General features: G+C 39.6%; 1 protein-coding gene across 1 annotated transcript; it reads left to right on the forward strand.

Moving 5' to 3' along the window:
* Nucleotides 1-949: 949 nt before the first annotated feature.
* On the forward strand, nucleotides 950-24187 carry gnb2 (guanine nucleotide binding protein (G protein), beta polypeptide 2). The gene is made up of 10 exons (XM_041801921.1): nucleotides 950-1613; nucleotides 6425-6504; nucleotides 6614-6652; nucleotides 10682-10788; nucleotides 11826-11889; nucleotides 12155-12317; nucleotides 15749-15815; nucleotides 15905-16106; nucleotides 19778-19994; nucleotides 22973-24187. Exons 2-10 carry the CDS (start codon nucleotides 6448-6450, stop codon nucleotides 23077-23079), a joined length of 1023 nt encoding a protein of 340 aa, XP_041657855.1. The 5' UTR covers nucleotides 950-1613; nucleotides 6425-6447; the 3' UTR covers nucleotides 23080-24187.
* Nucleotides 24188-25307: the final 1120 nt, after the last annotated feature.

Consider the following 25307-nt stretch of genomic DNA (forward strand, 5'->3'; position numbering starts at 1 on the left):
CACTTCTGACATTTCCTGAAAATTTAATGAAAATCCATCCATAACTTTTTGAGTTATGTTGCTGACAAACTAACAAACTATCTAACTAACAAACCCTGCCATCACATAACCTCCTTGGCGGAGGTAATAAAAGCTCTGGGCTCAGGAGGTTCAGACATGGGTGTAGCACGGGGGGGGGGTACTGATTACCCTGGCCTACAGTAGGGAGGTGCCCTTGAGGAGCCTGCAATGGAAAGTGTTTTTTTTTTAGTAATTAGTGTCATTATTGAATCAAAAGTGACTAAATGAATCAGTTAAAAATGTCCAAGTGCTGTATTCCAGTGCTGCAAAATAATGCAAGTAAATTTAGTCTAACCATAGTAAAAATACTGATCATAAATGGGGAAATTATGGCTGAAAAATACATCAAAATGCATAGATATCTGTAAAAAAAAACAAAAACCAACAACAAAACACAACATTTGTTGCTTGGCTGGCGATTAAGGGGGGCCCTGTGTAATATTCTTTCTCGGGGCCCAAAATCCATAGCTACGCCCCTGTGTTCAGACACTAAAAATAACAATATGGAGACTGTTAATGTGCTAATTGTCTTGTTTGATTTTGCAGGTCATAAAGAGGCATCGAAAATAATTTCAGTGTTTCATAACCAGCTAAAAACTCCTCATAGGAGCTTTAAAGTCCATGATTAGAGCATCCAACAACAAGACAAACTCAGTCTGCTTAGACGAAACAGTTGCCTAAATGTGTAACAATAAAGGGGCTAAAGCTCTACGTAGCCTGCAGAGCGGTGTGATCAGAGGGGGGTCATGGGATTTATTAGTATTTAAGAGATGGGTGTGGTTGACACATGCTTTATGCCCGGATTTGAGGATCCTCCTGCAAGCGCTCACCGCGTGATCTGCTAGCCTGATTCTCAGTGATGATATTAAAAAAAGGAACCGTGTGGATGAGTGACCGAGAGGGCAGCTTCTCTTTTAACTGACAGAAAGCCTAACTCAACCTTCACCGGCGCCGTTTGGTTGGATTTTTCTGCAGGTTTTTGTTCTTTGATTGTAATTCTTAGCTGTGTAAAAGGCTTAGCATATCTCCTGACTTTTCATAGTGGGCTTTGGAGGCGTCTGTCCTGATGAAGTGTCGGCAGGGGAGGGAGGAGGAAACCAGAGAGAGGAAGGAAGCGAGGATAACGTCACGAGAAGCATACTCGGAGTAAAACGGACTCTGTGCTGTTTAATGGACAGTCCTTGATGCGAGCCAGGCTCTGAGCTGCTTCTTTTTTGGGGGGCGAATTGTGTTTATTTACGAGGATGTTTTTGTGAACTTCCCGGGCGTGAAAAGGGAGGCTGATCGGAGAGGAAACGGGCAACCCAGCAGCAGATTTTCATCTCTTTCAGGAGCTCCACTAAAGCAGAGAAAATGGAAATGTGTGGAGCCCTCCTCCGTTTGCCTGCCTGCTGAAGGATTTGGTTTTAATCGTGACACAAGTGGACCTTCCCCGTTGCAGCTCCTTTTTTAATGACTGGAAGAGACGTTTAGATTAATCCTACGTGGGAGTTTCGAAGTGGACTTTTTTGACGGCGGAGGAAAAGCAGCAAAATCATCGGGAGAATTAACAGGTAGCCGCCCATTATCAAACGCAGTGACAGCAGCTGTAGGCCAGCCTATTGAGTGTAAGATGGCTGGGTGATGATGTGCCTATTCATGGCATCATTTCGACTAAATTCATGAAGCTACATCCGCATTTTATAGGGGCTGAAACAAGATGTGGCACAAGCCTTCATCAGCCTCTGTGCTGATCAATATGTGATGTAGGCTGCGTTCATGGGGCCTGAGTGCCTGTTTAGGGAGCTTTCAGTGCTGCAGACACAGAAATACAAGGCGACATTTGAATCCGGCTTGTGCTCGCTTTATTTCTCTCCCTGCGGCTTTTATTTCCTGCCTGTGTTTGTTAGTTAACCGAGGAGTGAGCAGCCTCTCTCACCCTAACATTTACTCTTGTCAAACACGCAGTGGATGGAGGCTGACTGAGCTCTGACTCTCCTCCAGCTGCAGCTGTAGCCGTGCCATGTCGGTGTAGCTGCACATCAGATGTGCATCCAAAAGGGGTGGGGCCACTTGTACACTTTGCATCCTGTTCTTTGACTTTATGTCTGCTTTGGTTGCAAAACATGCACCCCTTAAAATGTTCAGGCTCTGATGCTTTATTCTAATCCTCTTCTATAATTATAGCCTCTTGTATGCTGAGGCTATGCATCAGTGCAAGTAGGGCTGGGCAATATGGACCAAAAATCATAGCTTGATATTAGCTGAATGGTGATCAAAGACGAGTATTTAAATCCAGTACCAACAGGCAAGGCTGCCGGTTAGGGGGCATAGAGGGGAGAGTTTTCCGGGGCCCAGCTACACTGGGGGCCCATGGAGAGTTAAGCCGTGATAACCATATTTTATTTTCAACCTGAATAGCAACCACTTTTATCAAAGCAGAGAAAAAACAGATTTGCAGCCTTTTGTTAATGTAAACCTCTACTTATAACAAATTGCCATTTTATTGATAATGTTAACAATCTAAATGGGCACTGAAATAAACCATTAGGAAAGTAATGTTAGAGTTAAAAAAAAATCGATACATGGTTGAAACGTGGCAAAAATGGACAAAGAGCTGCAAAAATAGGTGAAAAGCGGCACGAATGGGTTAAAAGTGGCAATACTGGGGAAAAGCAGCAAAATGGGTAAGAAGGGGCATTAAGAGATGCAAAAATGGATTAAAAGTGGCAGAACTGCGCCTAAAGAGGCAAATGGGGTTAAAGTGGCAACACGCAAGGCAAAACATGTTGCACAAAAGAGGCAAACATGGATTAGAAATGGCAAAATGTAGGAAGAGTTTCAAAAATAGGTTAAAAAATTCAGTGATAAGCAGTACAGATGGTTTACAAGCAGCAAAAAAGTGGCAATAATTGGGAAAATGCATAAAAATGGTTGAGAACGGGCGTAATAATGTGGCAAAAAATGGAAGGATAGCAGAAAAAAAAGGGCAATAGTGGCAAAAACGGTTGAAATGGGTGAAATTGCATCACCAAAGAGGCAGCAATGCATTAGAAATGGAAAAGAAATAAAGGAAGAGTTGCAAAAATGCATCAAAGGTGGTAAAAAGGTGAAAAAGCAGCACTAGTAGGTTAAAAGTGGCAATAATGGGTGAAACAAAAAAAAAATGGTTGGAAGGGGCATTGGGAAGTGGTGAAAAAAGGATGGAAAGCAGCAAGAATGGGCAAAAAGTGGCAATAAGGGGCACAAATGGGTTAAAAGTGGCAATAGGAAGTGGCTAAATGGGTTGAAACAGATTTTGGGCAGGTTATAAAGTAGCATGAATATATATTTTTAACATCAGAACCCAGTACAGTTTCGACACACTTTTCATCTTCATGACTATCTAACATACATACATTGATATAATCAATAAATCACAACTGGTTAGGGGGCAAGCCAGTCCTTAGGGCAGGCCTGCTAACAGGTACCAGTACATCCGATACCTACCGCAGTGGTCCCCAAAGTGGGGTTTGGACCCATGGGGAGTTGGGAGATGCCTTCCAAAAAACAAAGAATACATTTAAATTATTTGAAATTGTACTTTTTATCAGTTATTGTAGAAATATATTCCTGGAATTAGTTCAGTTTAATATAAACCATGGTCATCAGTGATTTAATGCTAGAATTAAAGTAATGTTTAAAAAAATCCTAAATATTTAAGTCTGCATATGACTGTTTTTTAATGTGTGCTGCTGTTTACAAATATGTTTGAACCACGTCCAGGGATAGTGGGGGTCCTGGTATCTGGTATCATTATTTTGGGGGTCACATGCTTAAAAGTTTTCGAACCCCTAATCTACTGTACCAAATTACAAGACAGATTTCTGTGCTTCATTTCAGTACCCCTTCACTCCAAAGAAATGCACAAAATACATAATATAAAGAAATTAGACCTGTTTTTTTAAACTTTATTATCAACCTATTTCTTAGTCATGTACTCAGACAGCTTTAATTCAGGTGCCAACATTTATAACACTGTTGATTCACTGTTTAGGCACTTTTAAACAATATTGATTAAGCATCTGCATTGGTAAAAACCCAGATGATACCCAGCCCTAATGGTGATCAGTGTTAGGCAGTGTTACTTTTAAAAATACCTTGTTTGATTACTGCGTTACATACTGAGAAAAAAACTAGCATGTCAGAGTCCCTCTGTGTTACCAAATCTAAAAACCATTTAACCACTCGTTCCACTTGTTGGGTGTAAAACAAAACAACATATAACAATAGGGCATCTGCGTTTGAATGTGTCAACTCTACTGTCATTGTTCGGCCTGGTTTACGGCCATATTCTGTAACTCTACAGCCTGATAACAACACTATCAGAGGGATAGCCAGACTCCTTGTCTGACATCAGGCAAATCAGACTTGCAAGCTCTAATCTGAAAAATTGTACCCGGTCTATAAACGAATAGAGCATTAAGCGTCATTTAAGAACCAGGTGGGAGCTATGGGTGGGGCTTAGTTGTACAGCAAGCTGGTAAACAATGGCAACAGGTGTAGCGATTAGCTGGATGTAGCTGTAGTATAGGGGCAGTTTTTATCAGAACTGGAAAACATGTCTTTATTAAATTAAAAGAAAGAATTGCACTGAACGCTTCTGGGCAGAAAAGACCACCTTGGCTGTTCTCCTGACCGGCTTTCACGCAAATTATTTTCTCCAACTAGCTCCAATATTAGTTAGCAATGATAGCTACTACTGTATTTAGTTCACTCTGCAGCTGGATACACTTCCTAGGTCATATGTTTTGTTGCTCTGATTAGCCTGTAAATGATGTGACAGACAGAATGTTTGTCCTGTCCCCCTACCAAAAAGTTTCTGCCTTTCCCAACAACAGACTATGGTCTGTTGCTCACATGGATGTGAGATATATCCCATGCAGTGGAAATGTGAAACAGTCTATCTGGTGTAGCAGCTTAGCTGCTGGTATTCAGGATATCAAAATGGTAGATACTTTGATGCTATATGACACCCTAAGCTTTTAACCATACAATTTCATTTATTTTAGCTATCAACAGTCTCATAAGGTACTGAAAATTAAAAAAGATTTTTGGATATTCTGGTCATATTTTCAGCCACAAGAGGAAGAGAGTGCACTGGCTAAATAGCAAAAAAGCTTTTCCCATTGCATAGATGTTGCTAGTGTATTTGTACAAATTAGACAGTGTTTAGGAGTTTAGCAGCAAACTTTGCTATTTAAATCCAGGTAATAATTAATATTAGGTACCTATGACATATCTGTATTGCATGTATCAGTATAATATTGTACGGATATCCTACTGAAATTTAAATTCCATTATTGAGACGTCCCTAGCTGGTATCGATACTGAAACAACTCTAACTCACATGCATCAAAAATATGCATGTAAGCATCTGGCCGGACCCATCCAGGCCTGATCTCTGATGCATCACCCCCCTCCATGCTGGCTAAATGAGCAGCTGTGCCAGGAGACTGAGACCCATGATGATACACCCCTTTTGGCCTCCATTAGTGCCGTGTGATCCATCTGGTCGCAGGTCCCTCCAGGGAACAGTGACCTACTGTAGCTAATTGCTCTCTCTCTGTGCAGCATTCACTGTATGCATGTTTGCTGTGCCGCCTTATCGTGGGTTTGAATTGCCTCTCATATGCAAATAGAAGCTCCCTGTTTGAATGTGTTACTGTGCCCCTGACAGTTACAGGAAACGCTGCTTCCTTCTGAGGGTGTGATGTGATGTACGGTGTGCGTGTGTGTGTGTGTGTTTGTGTGACCTCAGCTGGCCCACAGCTAAAGGATCTGCTGCCAGCCTTTGGCATATTTGCATGTTATGCAAATCTTTCAGAGCCATGGTGCCTAAGATTACCAGACAACTGTAAAGATGTCTGTGTGGCGTTAGCACGTGTTTTGTCTTTGTACACAACCTGCCGTGGGTTCATGGTGTAACAAGTTCCCTCTGCTTTCAGAAAGGGAGTGTTCGCTCAGTATCTGCTGCTGCCTGGTAGCGATGCTGGCTGCTCGATAGCAGCTTAGTCAGATTATTCTCCTCTGTAAAAGCAGGCATAGCTGCACAGACATAAACAGATTACAAGTTTATTTCTCACTGCGTGGGTCAGTAAACCTCAGAGATTAATATGTGTTTTTAATTAAGATATTCTCTCACAAATCTGGAACAAATGGTATTTAAAGCAAATTATTCTTTTAATTGGTTCATTTTTGCTAAAAGTGGATTCCTGGATTACTGGATTATGAAAGGCATGAATCCATCCTAATCCTAGCTAGCCTCCCTGATACATATTAACAGTTATTTTTATGCATTTTTAGATGATGCTTAATTTAAGTCCATGCCTGTTTATTTTAACAGGTGACTGCAGAGACAAATCCAAAATGAGTGAGCTGGAGCAGCTTCGCCAGGAGGCCGAGCAGCTGAGGAACCAGATAAGAGTAAGCTGTATATTTTAATAGTTTGTTTAGTTTTCATCTGTAGAACGCAAATACTGATGATTATTACAGGTTGTGTTTGTTTTTCAACCTGTAATTCCGTCTTCATCAGGATGCCAGGAAAGCGTGTGGAGATTCAACCCTGACACAGGTAAGAACATCTGAATGTGCTAAGAGATGGGGTCTGATACTTGGCTTCAAAAACTGTCTTTGGTTTTACTATTTATTAGGAGTGTGCGTTTATACATAGCCATTGTTTCAGAGACCATCATTGTGGTAAGACAACACAAAACATGTGCAGGGATCATGATTTATAACCTTGTAAAGCAGATGGATGCAGACTCCCTGTCTGTTAGGCAAATCAATCCTTATGAGCTCCAATCCACAATGTTTGTCCTGAACCAAGCACTGTTCAGTCCAATCAGAATCAGAATCTTTGGCATGAGTTTATGACTGTAGTGTTAGCGGGTATCCAGTGGTTGCTGCTGTGGATGTAGCTGTCGGAAAGCGGCAGTTTAATCGAAACTGGATCACATTTTCTTTAAAACAAGAGCATAGAGCAGGGGTGTCCAAACTTTTTCCACCCAGGGCCACATACAGAAAATTTCAAGGATGGTGGGGCCACTTTCATATACCTCCCTGTTATGAAATCAAAGTAAGTCTGTCCTGTCCAATTTAGGTAATCTGATGTGCTTTAAAGTTACGTCATGAAAAAAAATACATTATGAATTGTTGTGTCAAAATGTTTGTTTACAGAATTAGCATGGTAGCCTTTCCTAGTGCTGAAAGTAAAACATACACTTATCCATATAAATTCATACTGTCTTCACAAATGATAATTTTTCTATGCTTTCTAACTGACAGACAAGTGTAGTTTTGTGTTACTTTCTCTTTACTTGTCTGTCAGTTAGAAAACAGATCAACTATACCCCACAGTAAAGCTCTAATGTGGGCTATTTTTCATTAATGTTTTACAATTTGCTGCAAGCCAATTAAAAATGGGCCAAGGGCTGCATTTGGCCCCCGGGCCATAGTATGGACACCCCTGGCATAGAGCCTTACCCAAAGCTAGTCTTAACAGAGAAGACATTTTTGCACATCTCCCGATTGGCCTAGCATCAATTTTATTCTCGGAGTAGTGCCACTATGAACTATCTGTGGCAGCGGTAACCTGTCAGCTCAAGAGAAGTGCATGTGTATGATGTCATTTTATCTTGTTCTTATTGGCCCGTCATGAATGTGACGGACCGAACCTTCCTCCACTCACCTTCCAAGAATTCTTTGAAAAGCCCCGCCCTTTCCAAATGCTTCCTTTGGGAGCTTCCCCACATGAATGTGAAATACATCCTTGCAAAAGTTATATGAAACAGTCCAATTGGTGTGTCAGGTTACATGATTTAATGACCTTGAAGTAAGGCTGTCAGAGTATGCAACACTTTATAATACTTAAAGATTCCTGTAATACATTCTAATACAGCAGGTTTTAGGGTCAGGATGCACACTATTATTGGTGTGATATTGGTAAAGGCAAATAATAGCGATAAAAGTGAATTATATGGGCGCGGGTGTTGCTCAGTCGATAGAGGGCCCCCATAAGCAGAGGCTATAGTCCTCAATGCACTGGTCAAAGGATCAATCCCCAGTCTCAGTGCATTGTTGTTGCATGCCTTCCCCCATCCTCTCCCCAAATTTCCTGTCTCTCTTTAGCTTTCCTATAAAAAGGCATAATGCCTAAAAAATAATCTTTAAAATAAACCTGAATTATCAGTTTTGGCAGATATGAACATTTCTGCTGGTGTTTACTACTAATATTTTGGCTATGAAAATCTGATTATATCAGCTATAAATATACGAACACATTAGTTAGTGGAGTTTTAGGCTGGACCAACTTTTTCTTTATTTGTCCTTATTTTTCAAACTGTAAAGTGTGTTTTGAGGACTGAAATTTGTTAATCTGTTTATCCTCAAACTTCAAATTCTGTGTTTTAAGGACTGAAGACTTAAGTCTGAACTACATTTAAATATCGGTATCTGTATTAACCCCTTAAAGCCTGTTGCATCATATTTGATACATACTTTTATGATGCCTCTGTCTAATCAATATGATCGTAAATTACTAAAAAAACTTCTGAATACAATCTGATAAATGATAAAAATGCCCTCAAGTGGATTACCAGTTACCAAAAACACCCACATGTATCAAATGAGATAAAAAAAAAATAATTTTAATGAAATTTGTTTTTTGGGGGGGTTTCAGTAGAATGTGAAATAAACATTTCAGTTCAAAAAATTCAAATTTTCTGGCTATAATGGGTTAATATTGGTATTGGCTTAAATTAATTTGTAAATATTGGTATATTGAATATCAGCAACGATCCAATATTGTGCATCCCTAATTTTTAATACAGTAAAGTCTCCTTTATATATTGACTAATATTAGGTTTAGAATAAATTTACTCAACAAGATATGGTGTCAATCAATCATTTGAATAGCGCCAACTCATAACCAAAAGTTATCTGATGACATTCGACAAAGAGGGCAGGTCTAGACAGTAACTTTTCATGTGGCCTATTATAATAAAGACCAGCATTAATCACCATGAGCTCAGCACTAGCAGTACTTAGCCTCGTTACAGTGGTGAGAAAATCTTGCCTTTAAAGGGCAGGAATCTTGAACAGAACCAGACTCTTGTCTCTTGACAGTCATCTACTGAAGCAATGCAGGGTTTGGAAAGGAGCAGTAGGACGGGTAGGGGTTGGTGAAAAGCAGGAAGAGAGGAACAAGAGAAACAACAAAACAACAAATAGAAAACAAATTTAAAGCTGCCGTGGCCGTAAATGTATCTCCCATTTTTAATGATATGGCTTTAACACCTATAATTAGGGTAGCAATATGTGAAGAATTAGCAGTGGGTTTCCATTAACTTTTTCCAGTAAGCTCTTGTTCATCTCAAACTAATTTTGAACCCCCAAAATTCAAAATATATGATACTCTTTAGACTGAACATTGAGCCCATTAATGCTTTGTTGACCACATTAGATGATGCAAACATTGAATGTGTCCAAAACATAACATACCTGAATATCTGGTTGGATCCCAATCTGTCTTTTATGTCTCACATTTCATTTTGAGTTGGGGAAAAAAGGCCTCAGCTGGGTTTTCTTTACAGGCTGAAGTCCTGCCTTACAGTGAGAAATAGAAAAAGTCCAGGACAGACTTTTACCAGTTTTAGGCTATGGGGACACTCTTTAAACACATGCAGCTGCTTCTGTCTTAAAGCCATTGGATGTCATATATCACGGTGTTCTTTGTCTTGTCACTGGGGATATTAGTCTTAGTCTAGTCTTTCTAATGGAAAAAGACTGTCAACAAACATTTTTAGTTATAGTTTTAGTGGATGAAATTAACACTGCTTTGATCTACCTATAAAAGCAGGCCTGTGTCCAAACAGGAAGGCAATTACCCTTGGTTTAAGCCTTTAGAAAAATCAAAAGTGCCAGCCCAAAAAACATTTTGAATGCAAAATAGTGGAATTTTTAAAAGTGTGGTTAATCACAATTAACTGCAGAATTTCTGAGATTAAGCACAATTAAAATTAAATCTTTTGACAGCCCTACTGAAAATAAGTGAGATTCACAGGCTCGCTCAGAATACAATGCAGCCCATGATAAAAACAATATGACATTACAGTGATTCTACAAGGATGTGTGTAATGAAAGAACCATTTAAAGGTGTAAATGATATCTGATGAACTAAAGAATATAAAATGTGCAGTATTACTGTGTCTGTTCACTTCAGCTTGGTGTCAGTTTCACCTCTGATTAGGTTTTATCTCCTCTTATTTCCACTGCTGTCTTCTTCTTTTATCTGTCAACTTCTTTTCTGAACCTACTTCAGTTCACATTATCCTCTTTCATGTCGCTGTGCAACTGTGAGGAGTCCTGAAATAGTGATAGTGACTCAAATTGGCAGGGAAATCCAGTTAGAATCTGTATTTTTTTAAGAAAATGAAATATTAGTATTTGACACCAGTGATTTGAGGATGTATCACGCGACAAGTTGATATTTTAGTCCACACCTGATCTCAAGAAGCGTAACCGCAGATCCCCCCATCACAGCCACAGTTATTAACTGAAGGGTGAATTTCCATTTTTAAGTTTCCTCTCTGCACTGTCTCAGATAACAGCCGGTCTGGATCCTGTTGGGAGGATTCAGATGCGGACGAGACGCACCCTCAGGGGCCACCTTGCTAAGATCTACGCCATGCACTGGGGATCAGACTCGAGGTGAGTTCATACTGGCTCAAACATTTTCATGTGTATCAGTATGTGTTCAAGCTTTCATCTGAATGTTTTGACCTTGTAAAATTTTGGTGTAATGCATTAGTTTTCATACATATGTATAGCATTCAGAAAGTATTCAGACCCCCCTCTCTTGTTTCAATTATGTTGCAGCCTAATGCTATAGTCCTTTAAACTAATTTTTTTCGCCTTAATTTACACTCAGGACCCTTTTAATGACAAAGTGAAAACAGAATTTTAGAATTTTTTGCAAATTTTTAAAAAAGAAAAACTGGAAAAATCCCATTTACATATGTATTCAGACCCTTTGCAGTAACACCAAATAGCTCAGGTTCCTCCCATTTTTCCCAGTCGTTGCTGAGATGTTCCTACATCTTGATTGGAGTCAACCTATGGTAAATTAAATTGATTGGACATGATTTGGAAAGGCACACACCTCTCCTCACAGCTGACAATGCATATCAGAGCAAAAACTAAACCATAAACCACCCTATTGAACATCTCTGGAGAGACCTGAAAATGTTCGTCCACCGACAGTCTCCATCCAACCTGACTGAGCTTGAGGGGATTTAAGAAAATGGCAGAGAATCCCACAATCCAGGTGTGCAAAGCTTGTTGCATCATATTCCAAAAGTCTCAAGGCTGTAATTGCTGCCAAAGGTGCCTCAACTAATAACTGTGTAAACGGTCTGAATACTTATGTCAATGTGATATTTCAGAGTTTTGATTTTGATAAATTTGCAAAAGATTCTGAAATTCGGTTTTACTTTATCTTTAAAGGGTCCCGAGTGTAGATCAATGAGAGAAAAGGAATTCAAATGATTGAAGCATCAGGCAGCAACATAATAAATTTGAAAAAGTGAAGGGGGTCTGAATACTTTCTGAATGCAGTATAACTTGTTATACCAAAGCCAACGGTTTGTAACTTTTGACTGTGTAACTGTTAAACGCTGTTTGCTTGGTCAACAGTAAGAGTTAGAGACAAAGATAAGATAAGGATGTTTGATTTTATTCTTCTGCAGGCTTCTGGTTAGCGCCTCGCAGGATGGAAAACTGATTGTCTGGGACAGCTACACCACTAACAAGGTAAGAGCTACTTCTCACCAGGTCATCGGATAAATAGTCACTTCATCTCAGCCTAAAATGAAAAGGTTATTAACTCCTTTTGTTAGAGTGTGTTTGAATAATAAAACAGCTTCCTTTGACTCATTGCAGCATTATCAGTAGAATGACCATTAGCTTCTCAGTGTAAAATGAACCTACTTTTATGTCCTTATTAAGCCTTTACCTTAGCTTCCCTTTTATTCCAAAGGTTAATTACGTGTCATTTCTGACACCTCTCCTGTTTTAGATCCATGCCATCCCCCTCCGCTCGTCCTGGGTGATGACCTGCGCGTATGCCCCTTCTGGGAACTACGTAGCCTGTGGAGGCTTGGACAACATCTGTTCCATCTACTGCCTGAAGACACGTGAAGGCAACGTCAGGGTCAGCAGGGAACTACCTGGCCACACAGGTGAGAGGACCTCATACTCTGAGCCACTTCTATTTGAGTCTTCCTGGGAGTCAGGCTGAGGACACGTTTCAGTTAAGCAGCAGTCGCCGGTCTCGTGGGAGACTCCTGCTCCCAAACCCCTGAACAATAAAGATTTCATTTACATGGTTAATTAATCGCAGGGCAACACAGTCTTAATGAGCTGAGACATCCACTCCTGTCTGTGTGACTGTGGCTGCTGTAAGTTTAACACAGGTACTGCGACTGATGTGAGCATGTCTGCAAAACAAAGTCCACAAATGTATAGAAAATCAAATCATACAATGAAATGCATCACACAATGCACAACATCCACTCTGCACCGGGAAGAAATCTAATTTTTTTACACATGCCTGAAATTTTCTAACAATTTTCCCTGTGAGCTAACATTGCAAAGCAGATGGATTTTCCTGTCTCAACATCTGTCAAGCAAATTGGCCTTTCAACGCTCCAATGCTGCTCCGAAAATGGTCTGGACCAATCAGCTTCATTTGAGGAGAACGGGGCGGTAGCTATGGGCAGGGGTTAGCTGTTCTGAAAGCTGGTAGCAATGTCTGCCACGCGGCTCCCATCCATGCCATTCATACACATTTTGCACAAGGAAACATGGGTTAAGTGTCTTACCCAAGGACACATTGACATGTGACTGGACCTACCACTTTGCAAGGTGATCCACTCTACCTGCAGATCCACAGTCATCCCTAGATCAGCCAACCAAGATTCTTAATGACTGGTGTCTGTCTAGTGATCTATCAATGGAAAGCTGTGATGAAGGCTATTTTTTCTTTAGTCACTAAGAATATATTAGATTGCATTTTTAGATTGGTTGTACTAACATTAATACAAAATGTTAGGTAGATCAAATGGCCCCGTCATCCTGATATTTTCCTGTATGTGGACCTCAGTGAAAAAAGTTTGGACACCCCTGGTGTTGACTGATATGTCTTTTTTTTTTTTTTTGCAAAACAAAGTATTTCAATCCATGTCTGCCATCAGGCAAATCCATCCTGCAAAGCAAGACACTGTTTGTGTCAGGCCAATCAGTGTTGTTTGAGGAGAACAAAGCAGCAGCTATGGGCAGCATTAAGTTGTACTGGAAGTAGGGCTGGGCAATTAATCGCAAATTAGATTAAATCGCAATTTGACATGCTGCAATTTTCAAATCGCAGACAGTGCAATATTCCTGAAAAGTGTCAAAATACCAATTTGATACAGTCTTTTTTCTTTTTTTGTGCTTTACACATTATTCAAACATTCATTTCAAGTGTTTAACAGTAGTTCTACTTTTCATCCCCTTCAATATAGCAATTGATATCAAATTGGTTATACGGGCCAAAATCGTAATAAGATATATTTTTGTTTAGTGTTTATCCCTAGTTAAACTTATTTAATATTGAGCTTGTTATAATATAGAATGATTTCTTGCTTTTGTTTGTCAAACAACACATAAAATGAGGAATCTAAATAATTGCATATTAAATCGCAATCGCAATATTGCAGGAAAAAGTTGTAATTAGATTATTTTCTCAAATTGTTCAGCCCTAACTGGAGGCTGTTAGTAGTGGCTGTGCCTAGTGCTGCAATTAGCTTGGATGTAGCTTTAGTATAGCAGCAGTCTCATCACAACTGTGCCGCATTTCTTTATGGAATAAAGAGCAAAGAAAAGCACTGGAAGCTTTTCATGATGGAAAAGGTGTTTTCACTCTTCTGAGCTGCTTTGGCATGAGTTTGCCAAAGTTACAGGGGTGTTTGTTACAGTGTGAATTGGTGCTGGTGGAGAGATTAGCTAATATGCAGCCACAGCGTCAGATTTATCACAATTAGACCATTTACTTATTAAAACAAGAGTAAAGAGCCATGCTTAAAGCCTGTCATGATGGAAAAGATGTTTTCGCTCTTCTTCTGACCTGCTTCGGCATGGGTTTGTGATCATTTCAGGTGGGGTAAAGTTGTTCTGTAAGCTAGTGTATACAATAGCTGGTACCGCTAAAGCTCTTAGCTCAGACATAGCTATGAAAAAGCATTAGTTTTATTGAGGGCTGGGCAGTAAATCGCAAATTAGATGAAATCGCAAATTTTTCAAATCGCAGAAGGTGCAATATTTCTTTAACCTGAAATTTGTGTCAAAACACCATTTTAAAACTTTTTTGCAGCAGAGACGTTTTGCATTACGTATCGTGCATTCATTCTAGTGGCATAATTTTAGAATAGTGTACAAAAAAAATCATATTTTCTTCTTTTGGATGTTTTTTTTAATTATATATTAGAATTTTATTAAAAATATCATTCCCTTTAATACAACAATTCATATCCAATTTGCAAAATGAGTCAAAATCATCACAATTAGATATTTTTTTTCAAAATTGTCCAGCCCTAGTTTAATCTAATATTGGGTTGGTTATAGTATAGAATCAATTATTGCTTGTTTTTGTTGGAAAATTCATGGGATGAGGAACTTAAGAAATATAGTAAATAATTGTATATTAAATCACAATTGCAGTCTTAAGTAAAAAAATCACAGTTTTATTATTTTCCCAAATCGTTCAGCCCTAGTTCTATCAGAATTGTGCCACTTTTTTTTTTTTTTCTTTTTTTTAAAGATTTATTTTGGGGCCTTTATTGATAGTGGAAGGACAGTTGATAGAATCGAAACAGGGATGAGAGAGCTGGGGAGAGACATGCATGAAAGTGCTACAGGCCTGATTCAAACCCGGGCTGGCCATGTACAAGGGACGCGCCTTAAACCACTAGGCCACCTGCGCCCCAGTGCCACATTTCTTTATTAAAGCAAGAGCAAAGAGCCACACTGTACACTTCTCTTGACAGAGAAAATGTTTTTGCTCTTCTCTCGACCGACCTCGCCATTAGTTTTATCCATATCATGTTCCAATGGTAATATATTACAGTAGTGTTGTATCGGAGCTGCGCGTGCATGCAACCTCATTTTATCTTGTTGTTCTGATTGGCCTGTAGTGACTGTGACAGACAGAAAATTCATCCAATTACCTACTGAGAATTTTAAGAAAACTCTTCCCAAATGCTTTCTGTGGGAGGTATATGTGAAATATGTTCATGCAATAACCCCTCTCCCTCTCATCAGCAGAGAGAGAGGGGTTATTATTATTATTGGATGGACACCTTTCCATGATGTAGTGTGCATCTACACAAAGGATCATTATTTTTCACCCCCACTAATCATATATTATACATTAAAATATCTAAAATATGATATGAATTTAATTTCAGATAATATGAAGTCAATATACGTTTAAAGACAAAGTTGGAGTCATGTAAATAAAAATGTCTTTGTTTGAGTACTAGGCTGCCACCCTTAACAAACAAACCCAGGGGAAACTACTCTGAATTTTACCAGGATCTGATTGTGAACTCTCTGTCACCTTCTCTTCTCTCAGGTTATCTCTCGTGTTGCCGTTTCATTGATGACAATCAAATAATCACAAGTTCTGGAGACACCACATGGTGAGCAGCAGAGAACAAAACACAGAGGTAAAAGTTAAACATGTTTTTGTTACCTGATCTGTGTCTTTACTCTGCGTTTTCCGCCCCAGTGCACTGTGGGACATTGAAACGAGTCAGCAGACCACGGTTTTCTCCGGCCACAGCGGCGACGTCATGAGCCTGTCCCTGTCGCCCGACCTTCGCACCTTCGTGTCGGGAGCCTGCGATGCCTCGGTCAAACTGTGGGACATCAGAGACAGCATGTGCCGGCAGACCTTCACGGGCCACGAGTCGGACATCAACGCCATCTGTGTGAGTGCGCTTGGGGCGACACGGGGGATATAATTAAACTACAACTTGTAAAATTGTATTCTTTTCTTTGAGATCACAGGCAGCTTAAAGGGTTATTTAGCAGTTTTCTATGTGACCTGCACTATAACATCAGCCTACAGCAGAAGCCATTTTTTTCTGTGGATGCTCTGCCTGGTCCTAAAAATATTTCTGATGATGTCATGGGGGTTATCTCTACTTGATTTATAAATTAATAACAGAAAATTAACTTTAAAAGCCATGAGCATTTACAGCATCAGACAGATCTAACAGCAAATGCCCTGGAGTTGCTTTATGGGAAGAGCGGAGCCTCCTTTTTTCTTTCTTTTTATAGATTTGAGTTGGAATCGCAGAGAATAAAAGAAGATTGGACAGCCATCTTTGCTTTGATAACTTGCACGGCGATCCCTCTCTTCTACTTCTTTGATTACAATCATAAAAACTAAGAGAAAAATACAAAAATAGAACATGAGGTGATTTTCCATTCATAAAAATACAGAAACACCAATGGACAAACAGGTGTTTATAACTGAGACAAACACATTTAAACAGAAGATGGTCATATAGGGGAAATTCCTCCATTTTTCTCAGCCTCAGCACTACAGTCATCATTCTGTACCTAAATTCATTCTATATATTCCATAAATTATTTCATATCCATCTTCTATGGATGGGGTGACCGGCTTGTTGTTTCCTTCCTGGCAGCTCTGATCAGTATCAGTATACTGGGTTTCAGACTGGAAAGGACATCACTTTGTCTCTGCTGTGCTTAATTTTTCCATTTTAAAAAAAATCTGTTTCTCATAAACCAACTAAGAGACTTCAGCCAAGATCATGATTTTCATATCTGTTACAGTGGTCATTATATCAGACTAGTTAAACAATGAGCCATAAATTCTAGATACAACAGATTATACTGAGATGCGCAATCAATCACTGCGACAGATGTGATGTGTTTGAGGGTCAAGGGGCTGAGATAGACTTAAACTTTTCCTGTCTGATACACTATACAGACAAAGTATTTGGCATCACCCGTTTATTGTTGAATTCAGGTGTTTCAATCAGACCCGGTGTATAAAATCCAGCACCTAGCCATGCAGACTCTGCGTGCAAACATTTGTGATACTAAACGGGTCGTTCTGAAGAGCTCAGTTACTTGAAGCATGGTATTGTGATGCCTCACATCACCAGGTCCAATGCCAAGCATCAGATGGACAGGTGTAATTGCCACCAGCACTGGACTGTGGAGCAGTGGAAACATGCTCTTTGGAGTGACCAATCCTGCTTGTCTGTTTGTCAGTCAGATGGGTGAGTCAGGGTTAGGCAGATGCAGGGAGAACATCACCTGTCTGACTGCATTGTGTCAACTGTGAAGTTGGGTGGAGGAGGGTTTGGGCTTGGTCTCTATCTCCAGTGAAGGGCAATCTTATACTTCTGCATACCAAGACACTGTGGACAATGCTGTGCTTCCTAATTTGTGGCAACAGTTTGGGGCAGGCCTAACCTGACACGCCAAATGGATTTGTTTCACACATCCATCAGGTAAACCTTCAATAGACAGCGTTTGACAAAGGACAGAGTGTTGGATGAACGGTCTGTCAATCTTTACGGGCCAATCAGAGCAACAAAATACTTGACGTCGTAGCCCCAAACCAAGGTCTGCACTACCAACGAGTAAAATCAATGCTGATCTTTGTTCTTCTTTTAATGCAGAAATGTCATCAAGTTCTGATAAAACTTAGATTTTAGCAGCATCCACACTAATGTCTTCCACCATACTTGTACCGGCCTCTTCTTGCTGCTTGCATATGTCACATCTCTGCTGCGCCTGAAAGTACTGCCCCTCAACACTGATTGGTCCTGCCACTTTCTAACCGGACCCAAACGGTTCAGATGGGAGCTTTGCAAGATGGATTTGCCAGTAAGAAACTCTGAAACGGGCGAATCCATCTGCTTTGCAAGGTTAGGGAAGGCCCTTTTCCATTCTAACATGACTGTGTCCCAGTGCAGTGGGTCCCAACCATTTTTCCTGGCGTCCCCCCTACTTATACCTAAGAAGAACCGAGCCCCCCTAAGAACCACAGGAATGAAAAAAATGATAGAGTACTGTCAAAAATCAACATCAATTTTTATTGTTTCATAGACAAAACCCAACAGAAGTAGGTTTATATATGTTTTTACACCAAAAGACATTTGTATAAACTATTTAAGCAAAAGTTTGCCATGATCTAAGTTATATGCCAATCTAATCTCAACAACCTCAGGGCAGACAAAGCCTCGCACCCCCCTAGGGTGTCCCAGGTTGGGAACCAATGCCCTAGTACACAAAGCAAAGACTATAAAGACATGGTTTGATGAGTTTGGTTTGGAAGATTTGACTGGCCTTCACAGAGCCCTGACCTCAGCCCATCGAGCACCTTTGGGATGGACTGGAACAGAGATTGCATGCCAGGTCTTCTTGTCCAGCATGAGTGCCTGATGTCATAAATGCCATACAGAATGAATGGGCCCACATTCCCACAGAAACACTCCAAATCTTCTGGGAATGTGTGCCCATGCCTTTCAAGTAGAGAGGAGGCAACCAGGACTCTTCCAAGAGCTGGTTGCATGGCCAAACTGAGCAATCGACAGATACGGGCCTTCGTAAGAAAGGTGACCGAGAACCAAATGATCACTCTGGCTCCGAATCATGTCCAAAAATATATTTAACCACAGGTGGAATCCAATCAAGGTGTACAAACATTCAGAAAGATCAAGAGAAACTGGAGGAAGCTGAGCTAAATTTCAAGTGTTTTTACAGAAAGTCTGAATACACATGTGAATGTTATACTTTAGTTTTTATCATCAATTATATCAAGAATGCTAAAATTCTGTGTTCACTTTGCCATTATGGGGTACTGAGTGTGGATTAATAAGAATAAAAAAAATAATTTTTGGATTGTAGCATCAGGCTGCAACATAACAAAACTAATGAAAGTTAAGGGGGTCTGAATAATTTCTAAATTAAATGCACTGTATCCAAGTGAAAACCAAATTTCACTGAATTGGCAGTGTGCTTGAGATCATTGTCCTGCTTAAGATGACACCGCTCACAATCAGGCACTTTTCAAAAGACATGGCATGATAAATTACCAAAAAACAACAGATCTCAAGGTAGCCTAAGACTTTTGCACAGTAACTGTGTATAATAAATAATTTGTTCTGCTTATAACAGATGCTTAGTTAGAATCATCCATTTCTAAAAGGGTCTGTGGATCTCATCTTCACAGCAGTCTTTAAGCCTTATCTGTCATGTCGGCTGTCCCCCTGTCCTGTGGTTGGTTTAATACACTATCATCAGAGCGGCTCCAGGATTTGTCTCGACAACGTCACACGCTGTCTTGTCTCCAGCTTTGGGAGGGATTTAACCTGGGAGCACACTAGAGGATTAACAAGATTATCAATTAACACCATATCTGAACATCTGCCATCAGTCCAGACTCCAGCTGAGACCGACTCATGCTGGAGTCTGGACTGAGGCACACGGCAGGTTATCTGATCAGTGGCACAGTGAAAGATAATCTCCTTCAATCACTCATAAGTTATTTATTCATCTGTCATTATCCTGGAATATCTAAAGAAATACTGTTTGATTCACCTCCTCTCCTCTTCAGTTCTTTCCCAACGGCAGCGCCTTCGCCACTGGCTCCGACGACGCCACCTGCAGGCTGTTTGACCTGCGTGCAGACCAGGAGCTCAGCGTCTATTGCCATGACAACATCATCTGTGGCATCACCTCTGTGGCTTTCTCCCGCTCTGGCCGCCTGCTGCTGGCCGGTTATGATGATTTTAACTGCAACATCTGGGACGCCATGAAGGGAGACAGAGCAGGTGGGTGGGACAGGAAGTGGCTGTGTGAAGGTGTGATGTCAGAAAGCTGCTCTATAGTGTGTTATAGTTGAACCTGAAGCTGAGGTAAGGAAGTAATTAATAGAGATTTATTTGATCCTCTTAATCTTTTTTGTTTTGTGTGTGTTTTTTTTAAAAACATTTTCATATGGTTGGTTTTTCCAAAAGAGACAGAAAAAGTTCTATGTAATAAATTTTCATAGCATTATACCATTTTAAAATGATAATTAAAGAACAAAAATATAAAGCCACAGCCATCAACAAAAACAAATCACAGAGACAAAAACTATTAACAGTCACCATAATTGATTTCATTTAATAATTAGTTCTTTTTCCAACGCTTGCAAATGGGGAGCAATTGAGGAAAAAAAATGATTGAAACTTTTTTTAACCTTTACAAATTACCCAATCAAGATTCAGGAATTTAAAAAAAGAGACCATTTATGGGCCTTTCGACTTTAATGGATAAGACAGCTAAAGAGTAAAAGAGAGAAAATATAGGAGAGAGAGCACCAAACAGACCCAAGATCCGGATTCAAACCTGTGACCAGTGCATCTAGGACTGTAACCTCTGTATAGGTTGTTTGCAATCATGTGATCCTGAATGCATGATGGGGGTCACCCATTAGGAATGAAGGAAAGCTTGTACTTTACAGCTCTAAATGGACCCCTATACTGCATTTATCATCATAAATTTCTACATACATGTGATTATTACCACAGTTTCACAGATTTACCTGGCATGGAGGCTATCAATATTGCAAATTACCCAGTCCTACAGAACTCCTAGCTTCTAATGTTGTCTAGCCACATGAAGGAAAAAAACAGTCTAGAGGAGTCTTGTGCTAAGATGCTAGCTGAGCCCCTCTGACATATGAAAAATAATATTCTGTCACAAAAGTGCTTTTAAAATGAAAGAGTGATGTACTATCATCTGAATAAACCTTGTGGGGCAACTGACCAAGTGTGCTTTATGCTCTTTCATATGAGCCACGGTAGTTAGCTTCCCTTTGAGTGCCAGTTTCCTTTCCTTCTCCTTGATGCTATTTAATTCACATTTAAAAGTACCAAATGAAGAGCTGTTTGGTAGCCAAACAAGTAGCACTACTGAAATTAGCCAAATGGTCTGGACCTTTAAAAAGAGACGGATTGGCTGGATTGGCATCCCACGAGGAAAGACGGGTAAGATCAGAGATCAAATGTGCTAAACCATGGCAAAATCAGACAAAAACAAACTTGACTATTTAGAGAAAACAGACTGTACACCAGTGCTGTTTGACACTGCTCATCCAGGCATAAGACAGCGTCTTTTTTACTTCCTGCCTGCTGCTGTTTCTCTGAGTTTTTTTCTTTTTGAAAACCTTTTTTTCTGCCTGAATGTTTCAATACTTTTGGGACACAAAATAGCTTAAGAATTAAAGATGTTTTTTATTTTCACATTTTAAATGCTCATCCCTTTGGTAGCGCTTCTCTATGCAGAAATCACATCTGCCCCACATCTGGAGTTCTCCACTGCTGCCTCACACCATCTTTAAAGAACCTGAACAGCGCTTGCTCTAGCAACTCGGCTAAACTGGCACCAGAACATTCATACCTGTTCAGTAGCCAGTTGCAGACAGAGCAGGTTTAAAGATAATTTATCTCTGTGTCTATAGAGCTTTTATCAAATCAGTCTTTATTTGTATAGCACTACTTCATAACCAAAGTTATCTCAAGACTCTTAACAATGAGGGCAGGCCTAGACTGTTCTCTCAGTTTTGATATTTATATAGACCCAACATTAATCATGATCATGACCTCAGCCCTGAGCATCATTTATCAAAGACAAGGAAAAATTAGGGATGCTCGATATTATCAGTCTAATGTCCGTATCAGAGATATTAGCTGAAAAAGTTAATCATCAGTATTGGCAGATGTGAAGAGCTCTGCAAATATTTTGTCTAATCAAATCTGCCATTATCAGCCGTAAATATTTGCTGTACAAAAAAAATAAGTTATAGGGATGCATGATATGGATTTTTTGCCGATATCCGATATGCCGATATTTACAGATTCATGTTAGCAGATACCAATATCGATGCTGTTATTTAAATTTTCTTTTCAGACAAGAAATATCAGTCCTTTTGGACATACTATAAGGTTTGAGGATGACCATGGAAACAAACTTTAGTCCTTGAAAAACGCTTTAAAGTTTAAAGAATGAGGATAAATAAAGAAAAAGACCTCAACTGACACAGGTCTTTAGTATATATGGACAAAAATGGACAATATATCTGCTGATACCAGACCAATAATATTGTGCATCCTTAATAAGATGGATAAGGATGTAGCTACAGCGGCAGTTTATCAGAACTGGACGACTTGTCTTTGTGCAAAGAAATGCACTAAAGCTTTTCTTGGAGATGCACATGGCTACCATGTCATATGCTCTATTACTCTGATTGGTTGGAAGTTAATGAGACTAACAGAACATTCGTCCAATCACCTTCTGAGATTTTTCCACCCTTCTCAAACTCAGACAATGCCTAGATGAATGTCTACTTGGAGTTTCATGTTAGATAAAAACTGTCCACAGGAACTTTTAAATATAGTGTCCAGAGTTGTCAAGCAGAAATCTGTCTTATGCTTTGCACAAAAAAAATGCTGTATTTTGATACAAAGAGCTTAAAGTGCAAAATAAAAGGGACAAAAAATGTTGTGGTTTATTTCTTGTGACTTAGTTTGGTGGATTGGAGCTCCATGGCGCGCTTACCAGTGCATACAGACGTCTCCAGTGCCTTTTTTAAAGGAGAGAAACAAATCTTTGTTCAAGCATCATACTCTGTGTTAAATGTAAAAGCAGTAATAAACACAGGGTGGCTTTGTGTTGTGTGAGTGTTTTGAAAGTTGGTTCATAGTCTGGAGTGCAAAACATTTGACAGCAACAAGTCTTCTTTTGTTTCTCCTGGTTTCTCCTGCAGGAGTCCTGGCCGGCCATGACAATCGTGTGAGCTGTCTGGGTGTGACGGATGACGGCATGGCGGTGTGCACCGGGTCCTGGGACAGCTTCCTTAAGATCTGGAACTGAGCCATGCACATAAACCGCACACACACCCACACATGCACACACTTTCAAACATGCACGCACACGTCTGACAAACAGGCACCACTCCCACAGCTCGGGACACAGTTTGCACCCTGTATTCACTGTATGTAAGATCCAATCGGCGACATTTTACTGTACATAATATATATGACTTAGGTATGAGTTTACACACATAAACACAATGCTGTATGCAGAACAAGCCCTGAACACGCACATACTACCGTCAAATGATTTCAGTTCAAGCATTAGTTCAATACACTCTCTTACTTTGGTATGATTTCACACAAACATTTGTAAAATTAAAAAAAAAAAAAGTGACCAAAAAAGTTTGATCTTCAGCTGCTCAAATGAAAACACAAATGCCACTTTTACCTGAAGCCTTTTAACACGTCAAACATGCTCATTCACACATAAAGACACACTTTTCCTGAGAGACACTGCTTCTCAAGTTAAAACGGGGGGAGAGACGTCATTGGACAATTCTGTCTTTGTTTACAATGAAGTCCAAAATGCACTTCAGACAAATTTTTTTCGTGACTATTTTTGTCTTGGTACCGTGCGTATCTCAGCGAATGTGAAGGAAGAACAGTGTTGTTGTCAGAGAATCATGTGAGTCCTTATACTGAAAACAAAACAACCACTGACAGACGGGCCGGGGCGATGATCACAGCCTGAGGGGGAAAAAAAAGTAAAAAAATAAAAAAATAAAAAAAATCATCTCCTGTTCTCTACTGGCTCCAAACAGCAGTCAGTGTTTTTATAGATATGTACCCCCTACATACAGTACAGTACATCTGCTCTTAAGTTTTTCTTTTATACTTCTTTTATTCATGTTCTCCCTGTGTGCCTCAGATACACTTTAAGGATTATTAATAGAGAATATTAATGAAGTTAAATTAAGGAAAAAAAAAGATTTGAGATTCAGAAGGTAGGTGAAAATTAAAGCATTGTAAGACGCATCTTAATAAAGCAGGAGCCAGTGATCATACTTTGACTTTGTCAATGTATTGTCCGGACATTATGATGGTATAATTGTACATAATATTAATAAACGAAAGCCTCTCCTGCCAATGCTTGTGGTTCCTTTTTGAAGCATTTGAATCCTTAGAATACTTGAGTTAAACATTTATGTATTAGTGCAAATCTAGTCCTCTGTTATGGGCTGCTCCAGCTATTCAGCATAGCATAAGTTCAACAAAAGTTCTACCTGAAGGAGTTTACCCGCTACTTATACTCTTTAAAGTCTATTGTATCATGTTTGAAACATACTTTAATGAGACCTCTAATCACCATCATCATCATGAAAACGTTTGAATATAATCTGTAAATGGTAAAAAAAAAAAAAAGCCCTCCAGTAGATCATCAGATGCCAAAAACACCTAATGTATGAAATGTGATACAAACAGAATATATATGTGTGTATATATATATATTTGATTTATCAGGCTAGCTTCTATGTAGGCTTAAGTTATAATAAAATCAATTTATGCTTCAGTTCCATCTTAATTAAAAGGCGTTGTCTTATAAAATATATACCTACAGCACTGTTTGAGGATTAACTAACCTGACAGGCCAGATGGATGTGTTTCACACATCCATCTGGGAAAGCCTCAATAGGAAACGTTTGAGAAAAGGCAGAGGATTTGAAAAAAACTTGGAGTGTGATTGGATGAACGTTCTGTCTATCACATCTCTACGGGCCAATAAGAGCAACAAAACACGTGACATAGCAGTTATCGAGCTGCGCGTGCACAGCTACTAAGGAATGATGTGAAACATGGCGACTATAGACATGTAAGTACTCGACCTTTTGTCATTTTTGAAAAGAAAACAACTCACTGCTGATCTTTGTTCTTCTTTTAACAAAGAAATGTTGTCAAGTTCTGATAAAACTGGTGCTTTAGCAGCATCCACGCTATTCTCTTCCTCCATAACTGCACCAGCTCTTGCTGCTGCTTGTTAACGTCACGACTCTGCTGCACCTGAAAGTGCTGCCCCTCGTCGCTGATTGGTCCTGTCACTTTCTAATCAGGCCCAAACATTTCAGATGGGTGCTTAACAAGATTGATTCACCAGTGAAAAACGAGGAAACGGGCGTGTCCATCTGCTTTGCAAGGTTAATGATTAACAGCAGCTGTTAGAAATTACTAGTAGCCCCTTATTTAAATGGACCTTAATTACCTAGTGATTTTATTGTAATAGGTGGTAAT

Source organism: Cheilinus undulatus, linkage group 12, assembly GCF_018320785.1.
Source record: "Cheilinus undulatus linkage group 12, ASM1832078v1, whole genome shotgun sequence".
NCBI lineage: Eukaryota > Metazoa > Chordata > Actinopteri > Labriformes > Labridae > Cheilinus > Cheilinus undulatus.